We start from the raw sequence: 17,394 nt of genomic DNA, 5'->3' as shown, positions 1-17,394 counted from the left end.
CAGTACAGTAACCTGGGAATCCAAAGCTCAGACATTGGAAACCAGAAAAATCAAGCAAGTCTGCGGGGTGTGAACCTACAGTAACTGTTCTACATACGGCCTATGCTCTCAGGGGTATAGTGGAGACTAGTGGGACTGGTAGTTCCCCTTATCAACTTCCTTACCGGTGTAAAGGCACTTAGTATTAATATACACATATTCAGCTCCTAGAACTGTAGCTGCAGTAACATTAACTTAACATTAACATTAACATATCAAAGCCAAATTCCATCCTCCAAAGCAGATCATCCACACGGGCCTCCATCCCGTCCGGTATGAAACGCGCCAAGCTCGCCGTAGATCCCCAAACCCCTGATGTACATATAAGAGGACGCACATACTTATAAAACTACACTCTGTACACAAACTTCTAACACTATCCGAGCTTCCGTTGCTGCCGGGTGAATCTCCCCGTACTGGGATCCTTTACCGTTAAAGATCTACGGGTGTACGTACTCTGTAAGCTAACTCAAATCAGGTGTGTTACATGTAGCAACTTGCCAATGCACTAACTTATACATGTGTACCCCGACTATACTGGATATGCATATCGCCCTGGTCATAGCGGGTGATCGGCTATATTAATGCCTGCTTACGGAAAGGAGGGTGCATTGAAGATCCTATTGAAGTGTAAGTTATTTGCTCGAACTTTTATTGCGTGGGGTCCGTTTCCCTTTCCTTTTCTTTTTTTATATTTGCTTGTTTTTACTTTTTTGGTGGGGGATGGTCAATGCAGACGGCTATACTCTATGTCGCAGACAGTAAGTTTTATTCGCTGTTGTGAAAGTACCAGCCTCGCTATCTCGAGTTTCTTATGTCTCGCAGGTGTACATGTACTGTATAGGGGTTGGCATGTGGCTGAAACTTAATGGTTCTGCATGTATAACTTAGGGCAAAAAATAGAAAGTGACAGGTAAAGGAGTTCCCTTAGACAGTGTCTCACTGCATCGATACTAGTCTGCGGTTTAAACCTGCCAACGATTTTTATCTATCTCCATCCAGCGCTGGCCTGAGCTGGAAGGGCACGTTTAAAGTGGAACATTTATTCGCAACACGAGGCTAATAACATCAAAACATTGAAACTAAAACAAGAGAACCCGGTTGACTTGTCTCAAATAGCATTAGATACATCGGAAATTTGAACATGCAGGTACATGTATATCATCAGCTCCAGAAACGCCACTATCAGGCCGCTCTGCATCACGAACGCATGTGGGTTCCAACTCTCAAACTATTAATCACCAGTTCCACTATGGAACACTTGGCAACCCTCAATCTAATCAGATCTACACCATGCAAGGTATACTTCTGCCATAAAAACCCTGATATTCAATACATACACGTAGAATCCCAGAGCCTCCAACTGACGCACGGGTATCGCTATGCTAAAAATGATAGAAATAGAAGATACAAAGACAAAAGAACTTTGGAACCAGCCAAACCCCAACCATGCTTGTTTGTGTCATGACCCAGGTCCCGCCTATTGACGGAATGTAAGAGATTTGCCAGGCGTCTCGCGCTTGGTCTTCCGGGCACCCGAAGGAGCTTCCAGAGCCTTGGCGTAGGGGTTGAAAGCGCGCTTCTTCGGCTGCATTGCTGTGGAGGAAGATGGCGCATTGAGGACGGCGTCGGCGGCGTTGTAGTCGAACGCAGCCTCGTTCACGGTTTGAGCCTTCTTGGATTTCTTCTCCTTCTCTTTGCGGGACTTCTTGGACTTCTTCCCTGTCGAGTCGGGGTTGCTAGTGTCGTCGAGTTCGGCCGTGGTGGAAAGGGCTTGCTTGGGGTCGTTGATGGGGGTGACCTTGCGCTTGCGGGGGGCACCGAGGTCCTTGACGGTGAAGTATTTCTTTTCTTCGGCCTCGGGGGCAGGTGTGGGTTTGGGCTTGGGTGCCTCGGCGGGCTGTTTGGGAGCCGTGCCGAGGGATTCCCGAGTCTCGGAAACAGTTGTCGGCATGGGTGGCAATGGAAGAGACAGGCGAAGGGCCTCTGCCGAGGCAGTGAGAGCATATGCGGGAGGAAGAGGGATTTCTTGGGCTTCCAGGACATCGCCCCAGAATTGGGATGTTTCGAATCGCTTTGCAACAGGGAAATCAGTGGGTTGCAGGTCAGTAACCTCCGCAATCTTCACATTGGGCTTCGGGGGTGTCGTATCGCGCCATTCCGGGCCCGTAGCACCGGCAACCTTGGCCTCCTTGATGCGCTCCAGGAGCTCATGTGCGCGGTCCTTCGTGATGGGGGTGACAGGTGACAGGGTGCGGAACAGGGTGCCCATGTCAAGCGGCATGACGGTAGCGAGCTTGAAAAGGACGTGTTTCGGGAATACGCACTGCCATCCCTCGTCCTCGGCGCGCGCCACTTCATCTCGCCATTGGTGGACAGCCTTGAAGACAGCGAATTGCTCCTTGGGGAGATTACCAGCGTTACGCCACAGCAAGTCATACCAACCTCCCGGGCCATGTCCATGCACAGCATCGTAAACAGGACGCTCGTAGCGTTGCAATGCTTCGCCCTTTGACCGCTCGTTAACGTAGTCAATGTGGCTCGCTTCGGCAGTCGAGTTTTCTATCAGGTCGTTGCGTAGGCAGTCGTAGATATAAAGAAGATAATGTGTGTCAGACCGTGCATAGTCAAACATCTCGGACGGAAGGGGGCGAGTTCGCCAATCAGCAGTCTGGTACCGCTTATCAGCCTCGAAGTTGACAAACTTGTTCAGCAGGAACTTCAAGCTCCGCTTGGGGAAACCGAGCGCAGATGCAGCATGGAAAGTATCAAACATCCCAACCATGTAGAGACCCAAATCACGCTGTAACCAGATAATATCCATGGTAGCACCGTGAAGGACCTTCAAGATCTTGGGGTCTGTAAACACCTCGTTGAGCATCTGCAGCTCTTCTCTCCAGGGTTTCAAAGTATCTACAACCCAGTCCTTCTCACGAGTGCTGATCTGCATCAGAGACACAAGACCGTGGTAAGAGTGAACGTCGTGGTGTTCCAAATCAATAGCAATTTCGTTCGCCTTCTTAAGCTCCTCCAACATCTCCTTGACTCCATCCAAGGTATCAACAAATGTAGCCGTCGTACTCTCAAAGGGTAGGTAATCAACCTGAGGAGAAACCTCGTAGACGGGCTTGGGATACTCGGAGGCACGGATTTCAGTGGCGTAAGGGTGGGGATAAGCAGTTGCGCCATCGATCTTCTGCGTCTTCAAGCACTGCTCCAACGGGACAATCGCATTCGGCTTGGACTTAAGCAGGGGCTTGAAAGGCCCCAAATCGGAGTTATCGGGTTTGCGGTCGAATTCCAATTGCGGCTTTGGAATCTTAGATGGGCCGTAGTCGTAAATAGATGGGAAGTGAGGCGCTTTCTTCACCACCACAGGCGCCTGCTCTTCCTCCGACGGACTCAATTTCTTGATCACACCTGTAAACTCATCCAGGCAGGCATCAGCCTTTTCCAAAAGTGAGTCGATCACGTCTACCACGCCGCGCCAGTTGTCGTCGACGGAATCCTCATCGTTAAGGGTCGGTGCGGCGATATCGGTACCGGTTGTCGCAGCTTTGAGCACGGCGGTGGTCAGCGCAATGATGCGCTCACTCTGTTCATCTAGCGTCTCGGAAACATCGGCACTGGAGGTGCGGTGGAAGTTCAAGTCTTCGGAAGAGAGCTGTCCAACAGTTCGCGTCACTTGGACCAGGGCGGACGACAGCTTGTCCTGGAACGGTTGAAATTCTGCGGAGTCCATGACTGGCAGAGCTCCAATTCCCTGGATCTTTGCAAATGAAATAAAAGGACGAATGGAATGGATGTCAGAACGCTCAGAAAAAAAAGTCGCGGCAGGAAAATGTACTGGAGAAATGGTAGGCCCGCCTTGACCGCCTTCCCAGAGTGGCGAAATTTGTATGAATTCCGCGGATCGACAGTCACCTTCTCTTCTCTCTCGAGTTGTTCTCAACTATTCAGCTATCGAGCAAGAACATATTTGAATCTTCAGAATATATTCGGATCTCTTGTTTGCCCTTGTGCTTGATGACATAACACCATGGCTGCTTCCATCGCACCCGAATGCAATGATATCAAAGAGTACGTTCCAGTGCAGGCCCGGGTTATATGTCAACAGAATATACTAACATTACTCAACTAGGAAATATGACACCTGCTTTCTCAAGTGGTACAGTGAGAGTATGCTTCACAATCATTGGAACTCACATACAAACAGCAGAAGCTAACTGCAGAGCAGAATACCTGCGTGGCAACACTTCCTCCAATGACTGCGAAGAACTATTTAAGAACTACAAGGGGTGCTTGAACGTGAGTTTCTCGACATGTCCTCGCATTTCAAAACCATTCTTGAACTAACAAGTGTGTCTTACTGCTTGTAGAAAGCTCTGAAGGAAAGGGGCATTGACTCCATGTTGGATGATGCTCGGAAGAGTAGTAGCAGTGAAACAGATGCGGAGTTCCTCAAGAAATCTTGATTGGAAACCATCGACTTGTTTCATCATTGCCCTCCGAGATTGCATTGGAATATTCACCTCAAGATCTGGCGCTCTTGTTCTGTTCAGCGACGGCAAGCATTTTCACAAATTAATCATGGGACGGAGTTTGTTTAATGGTTTAAATTATTGTGTTCTAGTCCTGTGCATATACATCGGATTTTAGGCCGCGCGACATGGATTTCCCTTTCCGCTTGTTCTTCAACAGTCCAAAGGCGTGCTATTTGAGGTCAATTTTAAACGCACTTCACTCTCGATAGATATGTGGGAATTAACAATGGCTGTAAACACCCCGTGTTAGTTCGAGTCTAGGCAATAGATCAATGCCCATTTTCCGCATCTCGCAAAGCCTCTTCCAGAGAAGGCGGCGCTGACGCTGGTTAGCAAGGCTGAGCCCATAACCCGCGTCTCTCATGAAGCGTTCGGTCGCAACCTTCTCGGCCATTGTGAACTCATCGAGAGGCCCCTTAGAGGTGGGCAGACTCTTCGGATCGAGGAGGTCCGCACCTTTCTCTGTGATCTCCCAATCCGCGGTTTCGTTGTACCGAGTCTGGATGTTCTTGCTGGCTGAAAAAGCGTTTTCTTGCTTGATCGCTTGGATGGCGTCGGAGTAGTCTAGCAGGACAAGTTCATCGACGAAGCTTTGAATAGACTTGACCCTGGCTGTCACAGTAGCCTGTGCAGATCTTTGCCCGTATCTTCCAAGCCGATCATTCAGACGCACACAATTGATGAGTATATTCTCCAGGATACTCTCTGGCACCCTGTTCGGAGCCGTTTAGATCATACTCGAGGCACCTCTCTCAATACTTGAAGAGGCTCTGTCCCCGATCAACTGCAGCTCCTATTCACTGCACTTTTCCTCATTTGAAGGCCGTCTAATATTCTAATTGTCTTATCACCAGATTCTCCCGACCTAAGATATGTTGTAGAGAGCCATCTAGTGGCCGTGATGTCGAAGTTCAAATGCATGCCTGGTCTAACGCTTTTTCCTGCACAAAAATTTCAAAGGTCCATCATCCGAAACAAGAGTTCTAGGGTCTGATTCACTCAACATATTTTATATTTTTCTCGAGATGTGGTCTCCACCTTTCCCAAGATATGATTCGGCCTTTTGGTAGGATTTGTGCTCGGATCCCAGACGAGGACCATGATGGTTCACTTCGGCAACGTGGTCATTAGTAGTGACACTGCTATTGTCGACGTCGATGTGTATGTATTTTGGGAAACTGTTGTTTCCAGAGCATGTCAACGTAGATTCACCACCGAGATATTTGGGACCCATAGTTAGTTATCACGTGACGTAGAGCAAGACCTATATATCCAAGCTTGAGCCCGGGCTAGCGGGTAGGCACTCCGAGCTTCTTGTCTCACTTTCTTTGAAATTGAAAATTCCACCTGGGTCTGCCCGATCCAGGGAGCATGCAATCAGTGTCCGACTATCCTACCAGTCCATCCAACTGGGCCGTTGTTTGGACTGAGCTTCGGGTGCCTATTGGACATGAGTCTGATAAACAGCGATGGGTCGAATATTTCCAACCCTTAGTACATGCTGCGGGCCACAAACAGTCAGCATGGGCTCGGCTTCGCTTCAACCCGGAGAAAATGATTCTAGGCACACGCAAGTCATATCCTTCAGAAGCGATACTTCATAATATTCCGAGTGGGTCAATTTTCTGACGAGGCTCTCACATCTAGATTGGTCCAATAGCTCAGCGTGCAGGGACTTTGAAAGCTCTCCGTCAGCTCAGCTTTTCAGAGAACAGCTTGCGAAAGACGGGATTACATTCCTGGCATGTCATGAGTTCCCTGGCAATTGGCAGCATTGGTTTAGCTTGGTGCCTAGATGTTTTGTCCACATCTTCTGGGTCTACTTTAAAGTCCCAGTAACGGAAGAGCAAAAGCAAAGGGTTGGAAAAAACGTTGGTATTCGCCCGCCTGTCGTGTTAAACCTCCTACCCAACCAAAGATTGCAACCACGTCTTCCCGTGAAGCTATGGGCTACTCGTACGGAGTACCTGCATGGCCAAGAAGTTCAACTACTGCTATGGCCGCATATCTGGAGAGATGAGGAGGCAGCGCTTTTCAGGCACATCAATTTCAACGGTGAGACGAAACTAGAGAGGTTTCATGGTTTTCTTCGTGACATCGGCTCGATGGAATTCAAAGAAGACTATTGTCAATTTGAAGAGCTGCTACGGTTATCAGTAATAACAAGGGCATGAGCAGCGTGGGCAACGATGCGGCTGCCGCTGTTGAAGGTGTATCCACAACCACGACTGCTGCCATATATGATGCAGATGACAAGATGAAAGAAGAGGCTCATAAGTTGACTTCTCAGTTGTTCCAATACTACTCTGTAGGTCTTTTGGGCTACTGCATGAAGCGAGAAGGGCCCAAAATACAGTGTTCACATCCAAGCACCCCCAAGATTTGTTAATCCGGTCAAGACTGAAAATGCATAACAGAAATGCGGGGACTGTGTTTCCGCCCTACAGGGTTATTTTTTTGAGAACTGGGCCGTTGCTCCTGTTTATCGTTTTTTGTAGATGGCGCCGTCTTTGATGAGGAGACCACCGCGACGACTCCAGCAAAGCATCAAGACCATCAAAATAAGCCCCAGAATGTGACCTGGAGTTCCCTCAGAATCAGTTATGTGATCTCAATACTAAGCCTAGTCTGGGTGCTCACTGAGCAAAGCCAGAGTGTTTACTGAGCAAGACCTAAGTGCTCACTGAGTACGACCTAAGTGCTCACTGAGCATGACCTGAGCAGTACGTTAGGTGGAGAAGTACTTGATATTGGGGTTCAGACTTAAACAATCTCGTGAATCGGATGCTTGTTTGCAGCAATTCAGCTAGTCCAATCGTACATCTCAACACAGTATATATCGATCGATCCCAGACCAACATAGCTCTCCGAAAGACCAGAGTGAAGATGCATTGCTGGAAGACTCGGTAAGGCTGATCATTGAATTGGAAGTGTATATTTTCAAGGTTCTAAATCATGAGTTAGATCCACTTGGCCCCTCACCATTATAGGGATTCCGCTTCTTGTAGTTCTCGGAAGTAACATCCGACATCTTAATCTGCGAGATAAGATCCTCAAACTGATCCAAGGCAGTCATCACACGATCATAAGTGGCCAAGCTGCGACCGGCCTCATATGCTTCGACATACGGAGCCCTGGCAATCCGAATTGATTCCCGTGCCCAGCGACGTGCCTGATCCAGGGCATACGTGAACTGAGCTCCAAAACCAACCCGTGCCAATTCTGCAGGTTATACGTCTCAGTCGCCTACTCGATATTACTCCAAGCTGTGAAGGTATCATCGATCACTCCGTCGAATCTTTCCAGAAACAAGTCATTCCGAATATATTCAAAGGAGGAAAAGGCCTAGAAACCTGGGTTAGCTTGCGTGAAATCCAGAACAAAGCCATAGCCACTTACAGTTTGAAGCAACGAAAGCATCTTGTCTGCCGCTATATCTGTATCAGCTTTGACAGCGGATGTTGCAGCTTTCCTAAGCTTTGTAGCTTGGACCGGAGATTTGCCCAAGAAAATATCTCTTTTGGCAATATTCAGGCCATTTTCAACCGGCATAAAGGGCCGTGGGTTCCTTTCGGACCTATAAGCTTCGGCCAAATACTCTGGGGACATCGGCTTTTTTCCCTTGCGGTCCTTGCCAAATTGAGCCATGGCATCTAGTTTTGCATTGTGCTCATTGAATTTGTCCCAGAACTTGGGATCAATCTCTAGGAAATTGGCGGATCTATCACCTAGGAGCTCTCGATTCCCCATGTACTTATAGAAAAGTCCCTACAGCCCCTTATCAAGCGGATGCTCTATGTCAAGATCTTTTCGTTACTTTTCAGTAGGATTTTTCGGCAAGTTAACGATATCTAGCGTAGAGCCTGCGCAAAAGCCGCTCCGCGTTCGGAAAGCCTTTGTGAGTAAAGCAGCTCCGTACTTTTCCGGATTTAAGAGCTTGCCAATGCTTAGATAGCCCGCGATCTAGTAGCCGAATGTCCCAAGTACAATTTTGAATGTCTTGCGTTCTCTACCAGCACATTTAGCGATACTAGAGTCATCACCACTATAATCGGAGTCTAGGGTGTCTTAATCGTCTCTCTTATAAAGAAGCGGATTAGAATAGCAATAGTCGGAATCTAAGTCGCAGATATTATAAGTGCAGGTTACCTTGCGGGTTAGCGCCTTCGTCACTATATAGCATCCTAACCGTTGTCGGCCCCGTAATCAGATCCTTGTTAGGCCACTATATAGAAAGCAAAACGAGAGATTAAAAGTAGACAAACTTATATTCACAAGAGGTACTGCCATCACCTAAGGTAGACTTAGCGATCTCAACCTAAGTTGAATTGCACACGGCATTCGCGCAATCGCCGTCACCGCCGCTTCCATTCTCCTATTGGCAACTAACCAGCTCCGCTAGATCGGAACAACAATACTTTCGTCCTTTAGAATAACATTCGTCATACTTTGTTAGAACAGCAGATTTTCTAGGTGGGCAGTTCTCCCCACTAGAGGTGTAAAAAAGTCAGTTTGTGCATAGTCAATTAACTTGAGTTAGTACGCACCACTTAGCCTAAGAGCAAGTCTTGGTAACTTACTTATAGTCAGGGTCTGACAGCAGAATGCCTTATAGCCACGACCGCACTTATCCGTGTTTTTATCGTTAAGATACCCGCCACTCTAAGAAGAGCGAATGCCGGCAACGTTGATTTCTCCCGCGGCACATTGCCCACTATAGTCAGAACTAGCTCCCTTTTGGCCAGTATCCTATCCGCGCCACATATAGTTCTTCGGGGCGGCACTAGTTAGGCAACAAACCGGCTTTCCGCAATGCTAGTGAAGGCAGAATCGTGAGACATGAATTGACCGCGCATAGATGGTTCACTTACGCATTTAGACTTTCCGCACCTTACGTCGTCCTAGCCGACAATAGTATAGCCGCTGCTATATGCTTTGGACATAGCTTTTATATCGTCAATTTTGAGACATTTCCCTATGTGCTTGAAGCATTTCTGCCCTATAAGCGCAGACAAATCTTCAACGGTTGTCCCGGGATTTGCCTTTGCCTTATTCTCAAGCTTAAGTGTTGATGTCGAGATGATTTCTCGATCAAGGAGGTCTATATAGGCATCGTATTTATCGGTGTCTAATGAATAGTTAGTGTAAATTCGCTTAGAGCAAGCAAAATCATACCTAAGTCAGATGCCTAGATCATTGCCCCTCCTAGCCCGACTTCATCCGCCTAGGAGACCTTTTGCTTGAATGTAGTCTTGTCATCGTATGAAACCCACTGATTGTTATTAAAGGTGAAATAGTTGACTATAGCCTCCTTATCATGGGCTAGGGAGATGGTAGCTCGTTTCTTTGAGGTTCCCTACAGAATGCTGGCAACCTCATAGTACGCGAGCATACTAGCTGTATCCGAGTAGGACCTAGGGTCCGAGGCACCCTTGAATGCATAGCCGGGCTTTGAACATTCCTTATCTTAAAGGGTGAACGCACGACCGTAAAACCTAAGGCCTAGGACCACTTTCGAGGGAGGGACCTTAACCCTCTAAAAGAGATCGAGGGCACTCTTGATCTTAGTTAGATTGGTATGTCCCTACAAAATACTTCTTATCGGATTGGTGGCATCCCACACTCTATGAAGATCGTATATCATGATATTAATCCAATCCGCGTACTTGACTATTTTTGGGAGATTAAACCATCGAAGATACTAGTATAACGAAGGGGCTATGAAGGTCAGCCTATACTTGTTTCCGCTATTATTGAAAACCTCTTTAAGGGTCTTGAGCAAGAGGACGTAGTTTTCTGTGTCTCTGGCCTTGCCACCTCGGTCACTAGCACTAGGATATTCCTAATCAAGATCAACACCGTTAAACCCTATTAAAGATTAGATTAAGACAAACAAACAAATAAGTAAAGATACCGTATTAACGCATAAAGTGTACCACATTATTGGCGAACTTTTTGCGATTGCTCGCGGATGTAGCGATATCTCCGAACACGGGCTATGTGTCGGTGCCGTTATTAGAGAAAGTCCACCCTCCAATACTAACATAGACCCTGATATCTTCCTTGATAGACTTGAGGTTGGTTATATCTAAGAAGAGACTTGTCGGAGTTGCCGAGTCTATCGCAACGACCTGATAGGTGGAAGGATCAATCGATGCAAATACAAAGTTTACACTACTCAATGTCAGTATAGGCATAACTGGTTAGGAAAGCGATAGGGCTCACTAAGTCAGTGTATCTAATAGCAAGTTAACCGGCTTGATTTTGTGGCAGCTCTTACGAGCTATCCACGCCTCGTAATAGCCGATAACCTTGTTTTGCAGTACACCGCTTAAGGATCTACCTGCCGGGACAGTGACATTCAGATGATAGTTGCTCTGGCAAGCATCTTCTAGTTATTAGTCTCTGGTTAAGATCAGGAACTAGGGGACATACCATTGCAGAAGTCTTTCGTTATCCCGCACTAATAGAGGTTAACCGTGTTCGTCTAACTTATAAAATAGTAACCCACAAATCCAAATTCGCTACAGCAAGTGTTAAGTGGGCATATCTTATTCGCAGGCTACGCGTACTTTCCGCACTCTGCAATAGCATCGCAGTTTGAGACACACCCCTTGCCACAGTATGTATCACCATAGCCATAGTAGCCACTGGCACCGCAGCAAGCTCCATTGCTATAGGGATTGCTAGCACTATAGGAGTAATCATCTCGGGCGGAGATAGCAACGTGGTTATTAACTTCTAAGCTATCAATAGTGGAAGCGCGGCGAGCAATACTAGAGCCACACAGTTTCAAGCTATGCGGCCAGAAGACTAGACACAATAAGCCAAGCACGATGCCAAAGAGAACACAAAAGAAGTGCTCCTTTTTGAAAGCTTGACCAGTAGCCATTGCAGCAGATTGGCTTGCTCAAGGCAATCTTATGCAAGAGAAGGAAAGAATGATGGAAGGAACGAATAGGGTCAAAATAGACTGAGCATTAATACACTAGACTTGGAGAAATCCATCCTTTTACAGGAAATGTAGATAGCCCTACAAAGAAGGCCTTTGGGCAGTATACGCTAAGTGCATTGTTCCAGCATACTTGCAGATACGCCATATGGGTCTACACAGGGTGGTTTCAGCTCTACACTAGGGTTCAGCCTAGTATAACATGGGTATCCTACATAAAGCCCCACCACGTCTAGGTATCCGAAAAATGGATAAAACCACCGGCACTAATAATGAGGTATTAATTAACCGAAGCTAGTGGATCAACCGAGCGATCCGGAGTTTATGAAAGGTATCTTATATTGGTGTTGCGATAAATATTCTGCTATTCTAGGCTTCTACAAATCAGCCTGATTATAGATAGCCCAATACCACTCGGGTTGGCAGTATCAAAAGATCCCATCCCCAAAAATTCAAATCTTCGTCAAGGCCATTGACCATACTTTCAACTACGGAGTGTGAAATCGATCTACTGCACGCGAGGTTTGATTTAATTTTACGACCCACCATTTAGCCCCCGGCTCAGACCGGATGAGTAGGCGAACCGACGCTAAGCCAGGGACATCACCATGACCATGAACGCCACCCCACAACAGATCCTAGATATTGAAGACGCTCTAGTGTCCGGTGACAACCCGGCCCATGATGACGGCACTCTCGACTATGAGCGCTGCGCCAGACTACACAATTACCTGGTCGCATATGGCTGGATGGCCCGCAACGGAAGAGACACGCCCGACCTTGATGCGCTAGCCAGCGAAAAGTGGTTTTTCCATGAAGCAAACGAGGAGGTCGAAGCTATTCGGGAGCGTCTTGATGTGCCGCTTAACAAGTTTCTGGATTTAATCTATGATCCTAGGCCGCCCTTCTTCTATTGGATTGACGGTCTTGTGATGGAGCTCAGCGACGAGTATTTTATCGATGATAATGAGATGGAGGAGAACAAGGAGCGATTTGTATTAATTTATCGCACTATTGCGGATCTGGGCGGGCATAACCTCGGCGTTGTCTATGACCAGCAGCTCAATCGGGCCTCGTTCCCAATGACTACAGACAATATGGAAAGTGTGGAGCCTATTGACGAGCACGAGGAAATGTGGTTCCCGCTGGAGACTATTCTCACCCAATGGATCTATATGACTCAGATTGGTAAAGCTGTTCCTGGGCTTCCTGAAGAACTCCCTTCTGGTGATCCCCCGACGAATAGATCGCAATTTTATCTGTGGTCGTGGCTCCCTTACTGCGATGCCCAGATTGATAGCACTGTAGCTGCGATAGAGCGCTACTCGGCTGCAGTCGAATCTCGAGTGCCTCCTGACTCACTTCTGCCCATCTCTGCACCACTCTTTACCAGTGCAGAACTGGACGCAGCGGCCGTGCCGCAGGATTGCTTTATTCGGTCGCTCTTAACACGAGTTAAAACTCCGCGTTTCAAATTCATTGCACCTGGGCTAGAGGTCCCGCATGATAAGGAGGCGTTTGCGAGGCGCCAGAGGTTTACCCACATACCTCATGAAGAGGATAGTATCCCAGGGGTCCTACTATTCGCATCTCCAGACCGGTTAGTGGATCTCAACCTCGAGATTCGCCGCTTGTTCTCCACCGCACATGACAATGTGAGCATGAACGACAACGATCCTGTTCCCACTGGACTCTACAGTGAACCTGTACGCCGAAGAGATTATGATATGGAGGAGGCAGGTTTCCGTCTCGTGCTTCCATTTGCATTACGACCTGGTTTCTTCCGAGATGAGGACGGGGCTAGGATGAGTGATGGGAGACCAGTTCCCTCGGGCTCATTCACGGAACTCTTTCAACATGGCTGCTTCCATCCGTTTGGGGGTGAACGGCGATCACAGAGATTGGAGAGACTGTTTGAACGGTGGATAGTGCTGGTTGAAAGTGGTGTGTGGACAGTGGGTGAAGATGGTGTGGAGGGAGGGATCGATAAATTCGGAGATGCGGATAGGGGTGCCTGGAATGAATATTCCATCGCACCAAGCTGGTGAGATTTCTATAAGTCTTAAGCGTTGTGCTAGAAGATATACAGCCACTATGTGTGTCATATTCCGCTAGGCTAAACGAGTAGCCTGTATATAGTACTTATATCTCTTGCCTCCGCAGTGCCTGTATAATCACATGTATATTGCTCGGTATCTCAGGATGCATACTTTACAGTCAGGATGGGAAATAAGGAATATCTTGAAAAGATGTGCCAGTAGATGATTTACCTCTTAATTGCACCCTATGCTACAATTTTACGGTGTTCGTGTTCGCTTGAAGCAGGGGCAGCTTTAGAAGGCTCATTAATTGGCTTCCTATGCTACCTCTAAGAGACACAAGAGCCACTGTAACAATTTGTACCCGAGCAATAGTCACTCGAGTTGCCACAATATCCAGCCACAGAGCAACAATCACCAAACAATGATCCAACACATGTCATGTTGTTCGCAAAGTTAGGGCCACATTCTCCATTCGTAGAGGTGTATCCCGTCGTTAAACAAGCCCCAGAGTAACAGTTAGGGGGACTACAGTAATCGTTGGTGTTACCACAGTATCCATTGACCGAACAACAATCGCCAAACTGTGTCCCAGTACACGTTTTGTTGCCAGCAAACAGAGGTCCGCATTCGCCGCTGGTTGATGGGCCCCCGTTGTCAGTGTCACATTTTCCAGCATAGCAGTTTCCTGCGCCGCAGAATTGAGTTCCATTGCCACAATATCCGAAAACTATTCAGGTGAACAGGGCAGTTGGTCAGCCATGATGGTCGCTCAAAGTCCTTTCACGCAGAGCCAAGCAAGAAGCAGGAGTGAATATGAGGGAGGAAGCACTTACTACTGCAGCAGTCACCAAACTCAGAGCCGGGGCATGTCATATAGCTATTATCGGGCCCACAGAGACCATTAGTGGTAACAGTGCTATTTCCGGCCGAGCCACAGTCATCCGTGCATTGTCCTGCAGATGAGCAACAGCTAACACAAGAAATTTGCGTTAGCCCATATTTTCTGGAAATTGCATTCTTCGCCATCTATTCCAGAAGAAACGGGATAGGATGATACTTACTTCCCAAATCCACTTTCAGCACAAGTGACACCCACACCACAAGACCCATCAGACGAGACAGTCGGCGCAGAGACCGGTGCCACACAGACATCATATTTGAGCCAGAGATTGGAACAGTTGTCATCAAGGTAGGTGTTCAGGGACTGCAGCTGTGTGACATTAAGTCCAAATCTGAGATTCACAGTAGCACAGTCGTCACCTGAAACTACCTGGTAATACTTGCCACAGCTCTCCGTGGTACCGCTCTGTGTTGGATAGGCTGGTGTTGCGGTCGTATAGTAGAGGGCAGTGCCCGTGGGAGCTGTAATTGTAACTGATGGAGTAGTCCATGTGCCGCCAGGGGCTTCCATACAAACGCGCTGGTCGTTGGCCACTCCGCCGCAACTGCCTTGAATGTTAGAGTTCCATGCCAAAAATTGAGAGTCGGAAACGTTGTTGGTGGAGTTGGAGGCAAGCTCGGCGAGAGATGTACTAACAGATAGTATTGAATATTAGCACATACCGCTGTCGACCTTGGAATATTGAACATTTTGGCAGAGTTCTTGGGTATTCTTACCAGCTCGGTGACCCCCAAGCAGCATATATCTGGCACGGCAAGGGCAGGCAGGCAGGAGTATCGAAGAAGCAATCGTAGTCTCCTGTCGCCGTGCGTGCATCTCCCGTAGAGACGTTATATCTGTCAAAAATTATCAGTCGTTGTTCATTCAAATTTCCTTTTCCCCCTAAAATGCAGGGCCATGAAGCTGACTACTTACGTGTCAGAAAGGTCGTCGCATGTTAGCCAATTGGTAATTGGCTGCACGATTTGTCCTAGACAAACTGCGGTAGATGTGGCGGTATTGGTTGTTGTGGCAGCATCCGTAGTTGTTGCGGTTGCAGTTGCAGTTGCGGTTGTCTGTGCACCAATATACAAGGTGGAGGAAGACGTAGTATACGGCAATGTTGTGGAGCAGTTTTCTTGTACAGAATGAAATTGCCCAATCAGATAATCAGTAAAGTTGCTCGATGCCAGCCAGGGATCTAGGAGTCGAAGCCGATATAGTTCTAGGAAACATTCGCTGCAGAACTGGCGACTTTTAGCACGCTTCCAAAACATCTTCTCCGGGGGCCGCTGATTCATACCAGGGAAGAATTATAAAGGTTGGTCATTGCTTGCATGTCGCAGGCTGATGACACTTGAGATAGTGTCGTCGGCGGCCTCGCGAATGTGACTCTTCCGTAGTTCTTCTCCTAGAACCCTAATATCAATTCCCTCTGTCTAAATGCGATTTTCTTTATTAGATATAAGGTGTGTGTGAGGTGAGTAGATTTCGCTTCAATCTCAATTTGAAAGTCCGGAATATTGATCTTTACAGTCCCCCGAGTGGCTACTTGAATTAGACTGCTAGTGGATCCGACTCAAGCGCAACCGCAACTAGAGTAGCCACTAGCCTTACAGCGGTCCTAACAAATGCTATAGACAATAGCAACCGTAACTCCACCTAGTGGTATACGGTGAGTGATCCTTCCATCCAAGTTGGGTCTTTGCTTATTTGTACTAGGTTCGAAAAGGCGATGAATATACTAAGGTCTCTCTCGCCCATTCTATCTCCCTTACCGACTTCTACTTCCTAAACCCAGAAATCGACGCAAACTACACAAACCTCCTGCTTAACGAGGCATACTATGTCAAGGCCGTTGGTTCAATCACTAGCTACGCAAACTACACGGTGACTAGAGTATTGCCTATCACCGTCACGCCCGTTAACTTCACCAACGTGAATACTAACATTCCTACGGCCACAAGCGATCCTTGCTATATATATACGGGAGCGGCGCTCCTTCCCACCGCTTCGGGCACTATCCTAGACTACTATGACTACGAAAATCCTTCCAACTATACTTCTGAGTGTGTGGCGATGGCGACATTTTGGGGCATTATAATGAAACAAATGGTCACTTGGAATCCAAGTCTTGTGAACAACGCAAGCACCTATGAGCTCAACATGGAAAACAGCTACTGTATCCTACGGTATGAAAATAGCACTGCCTGTAAGTACCGCTGGCTCGAACAATAGATTAGGCTGACGCAGATGTAGCGACGGAGGATACTGATAGTGGGCTCTGTCTTCCCATGAATGCTATGGAGGCTGGAACGGCATCTAACTACAATTGCTTCACCTCCGTCGACCTGTCTTACTCTAACGGTATGACTTGGCCCTCCCCAATCGAGCTAATACTAATCAAATACTAGTATACACCTACGACGACATCATTTACGATTACAGCCTGACTATGGACGACCTTGTGTCCTAGAATAGCTAGCTGGAAGGAGACTGTGACACTACGCTCTATGCCAACCTAAATGCCACGGATAACCGCGCTATCTGTATTGGTGTTAGGTCTATAGCTGCAACGACTATAGCCAGTGGAACTGCCACCTAAACCCCCACCACCACCTCCTCCTCCTCCATAGGGCCTACCCCAACCGACACTATGTCAGGATGCGAGAAGTTCTACACCACTACAAAGGGGGCACCCACTTAGACGGGAATTGCGTCGAACTACAACTAGTATTACACGGTAGTGTCGAACGATTCATGCGCTAAGATCGAGACAGCGTATAGTATTACTTTTGCTAAACTATACAAGTGGAATCCTACGATTAGATCGGACTATGAGTATCTAGGAGTCGGGTACTCGGTGTGTGTGGGGGTTTCTTTATAGATACGTATATATGAAGTTAGTGTGGTGTAAGTCGATAAGACATTATACCA

The 17,394-nt window shown here is 47.5% G+C and overlaps 6 protein-coding genes across 6 annotated transcripts; 3 read left to right on the top strand and 3 right to left on the bottom strand.

The window, feature by feature from the left end:
• Positions 1 to 1,519: 1,519 nt before the first annotated feature.
• PENARI_c008G05031 (exosome nuclease subunit RRP6) lies at positions 1,520 to 3,781 on the bottom strand (the record flags this gene model as incomplete). Its single annotated transcript, XM_022631443.1, has 1 exon — positions 1,520 to 3,781. One exon carries the CDS (start codon positions 3,779 to 3,781, stop codon positions 1,520 to 1,522), a length of 2,262 nt encoding a protein of 753 aa, XP_022488834.1.
• Positions 3,782 to 4,078: 297 nt separating this feature from the next.
• Positions 4,079 to 4,514, top strand: PENARI_c008G08944 (uncharacterized protein; the record flags this gene model as incomplete). Its single annotated transcript, XM_022631567.1, has 4 exons — positions 4,079 to 4,119; positions 4,181 to 4,218; positions 4,277 to 4,347; positions 4,419 to 4,514. 4 exons carry the CDS (start codon positions 4,079 to 4,081, stop codon positions 4,512 to 4,514), a joined length of 246 nt encoding a protein of 81 aa, XP_022488605.1.
• Positions 4,515 to 4,803: 289 nt separating this feature from the next.
• On the bottom strand, positions 4,804 to 11,475 carry PENARI_c008G10619 (uncharacterized protein; the record flags this gene model as incomplete). The annotated part of the gene is made up of 5 exons (XM_022631624.1): positions 4,804 to 5,195; positions 7,566 to 7,717; positions 7,834 to 7,928; positions 7,983 to 8,304; positions 11,195 to 11,475. 5 exons carry the CDS (start codon positions 11,473 to 11,475, stop codon positions 4,804 to 4,806), a joined length of 1,242 nt encoding a protein of 413 aa, XP_022488620.1.
• Positions 11,476 to 12,143: 668 nt separating this feature from the next.
• PENARI_c008G01235 (uncharacterized protein) lies at positions 12,144 to 13,583 on the top strand (the record flags this gene model as incomplete). Its single annotated transcript, XM_022631308.1, has 1 exon — positions 12,144 to 13,583. The coding sequence occupies one exon, from the start codon at positions 12,144 to 12,146 to the stop codon at positions 13,581 to 13,583; it is 1,440 nt and encodes a 479-aa protein (XP_022488639.1).
• Positions 13,584 to 14,634: 1,051 nt separating this feature from the next.
• Positions 14,635 to 15,734, bottom strand: PENARI_c008G04458 (LysM peptidoglycan-binding domain-containing protein; the record flags this gene model as incomplete). The annotated part of the gene is made up of 3 exons (XM_022631419.1): positions 14,635 to 15,109; positions 15,195 to 15,314; positions 15,394 to 15,734. 3 exons carry the CDS (start codon positions 15,732 to 15,734, stop codon positions 14,635 to 14,637), a joined length of 936 nt encoding a protein of 311 aa, XP_022488722.1.
• A 166-nt stretch (positions 15,735 to 15,900) lies between these two features.
• Positions 15,901 to 16,933, top strand: PENARI_c008G07188 (uncharacterized protein; the record flags this gene model as incomplete). The annotated part of the gene is made up of 5 exons (XM_022631501.1): positions 15,901 to 15,928; positions 16,124 to 16,132; positions 16,190 to 16,669; positions 16,717 to 16,824; positions 16,872 to 16,933. The coding sequence occupies 5 exons, from the start codon at positions 15,901 to 15,903 to the stop codon at positions 16,931 to 16,933; spliced, it is 687 nt and encodes a 228-aa protein (XP_022488523.1).
• Between the last annotated feature and the right edge of the window lie 461 nt (positions 16,934 to 17,394).

The sequence above is a fragment of the Penicillium arizonense genome (genome assembly GCF_001773325.1).
Source record: "Penicillium arizonense strain CBS 141311 chromosome Unknown PENARI_contig008, whole genome shotgun sequence".
NCBI lineage: Eukaryota > Fungi > Ascomycota > Eurotiomycetes > Eurotiales > Aspergillaceae > Penicillium > Penicillium arizonense.
Note: the sequence above shows the minus strand (reverse complement) of the source record. Positions and strands in the feature narration are given on the sequence as shown.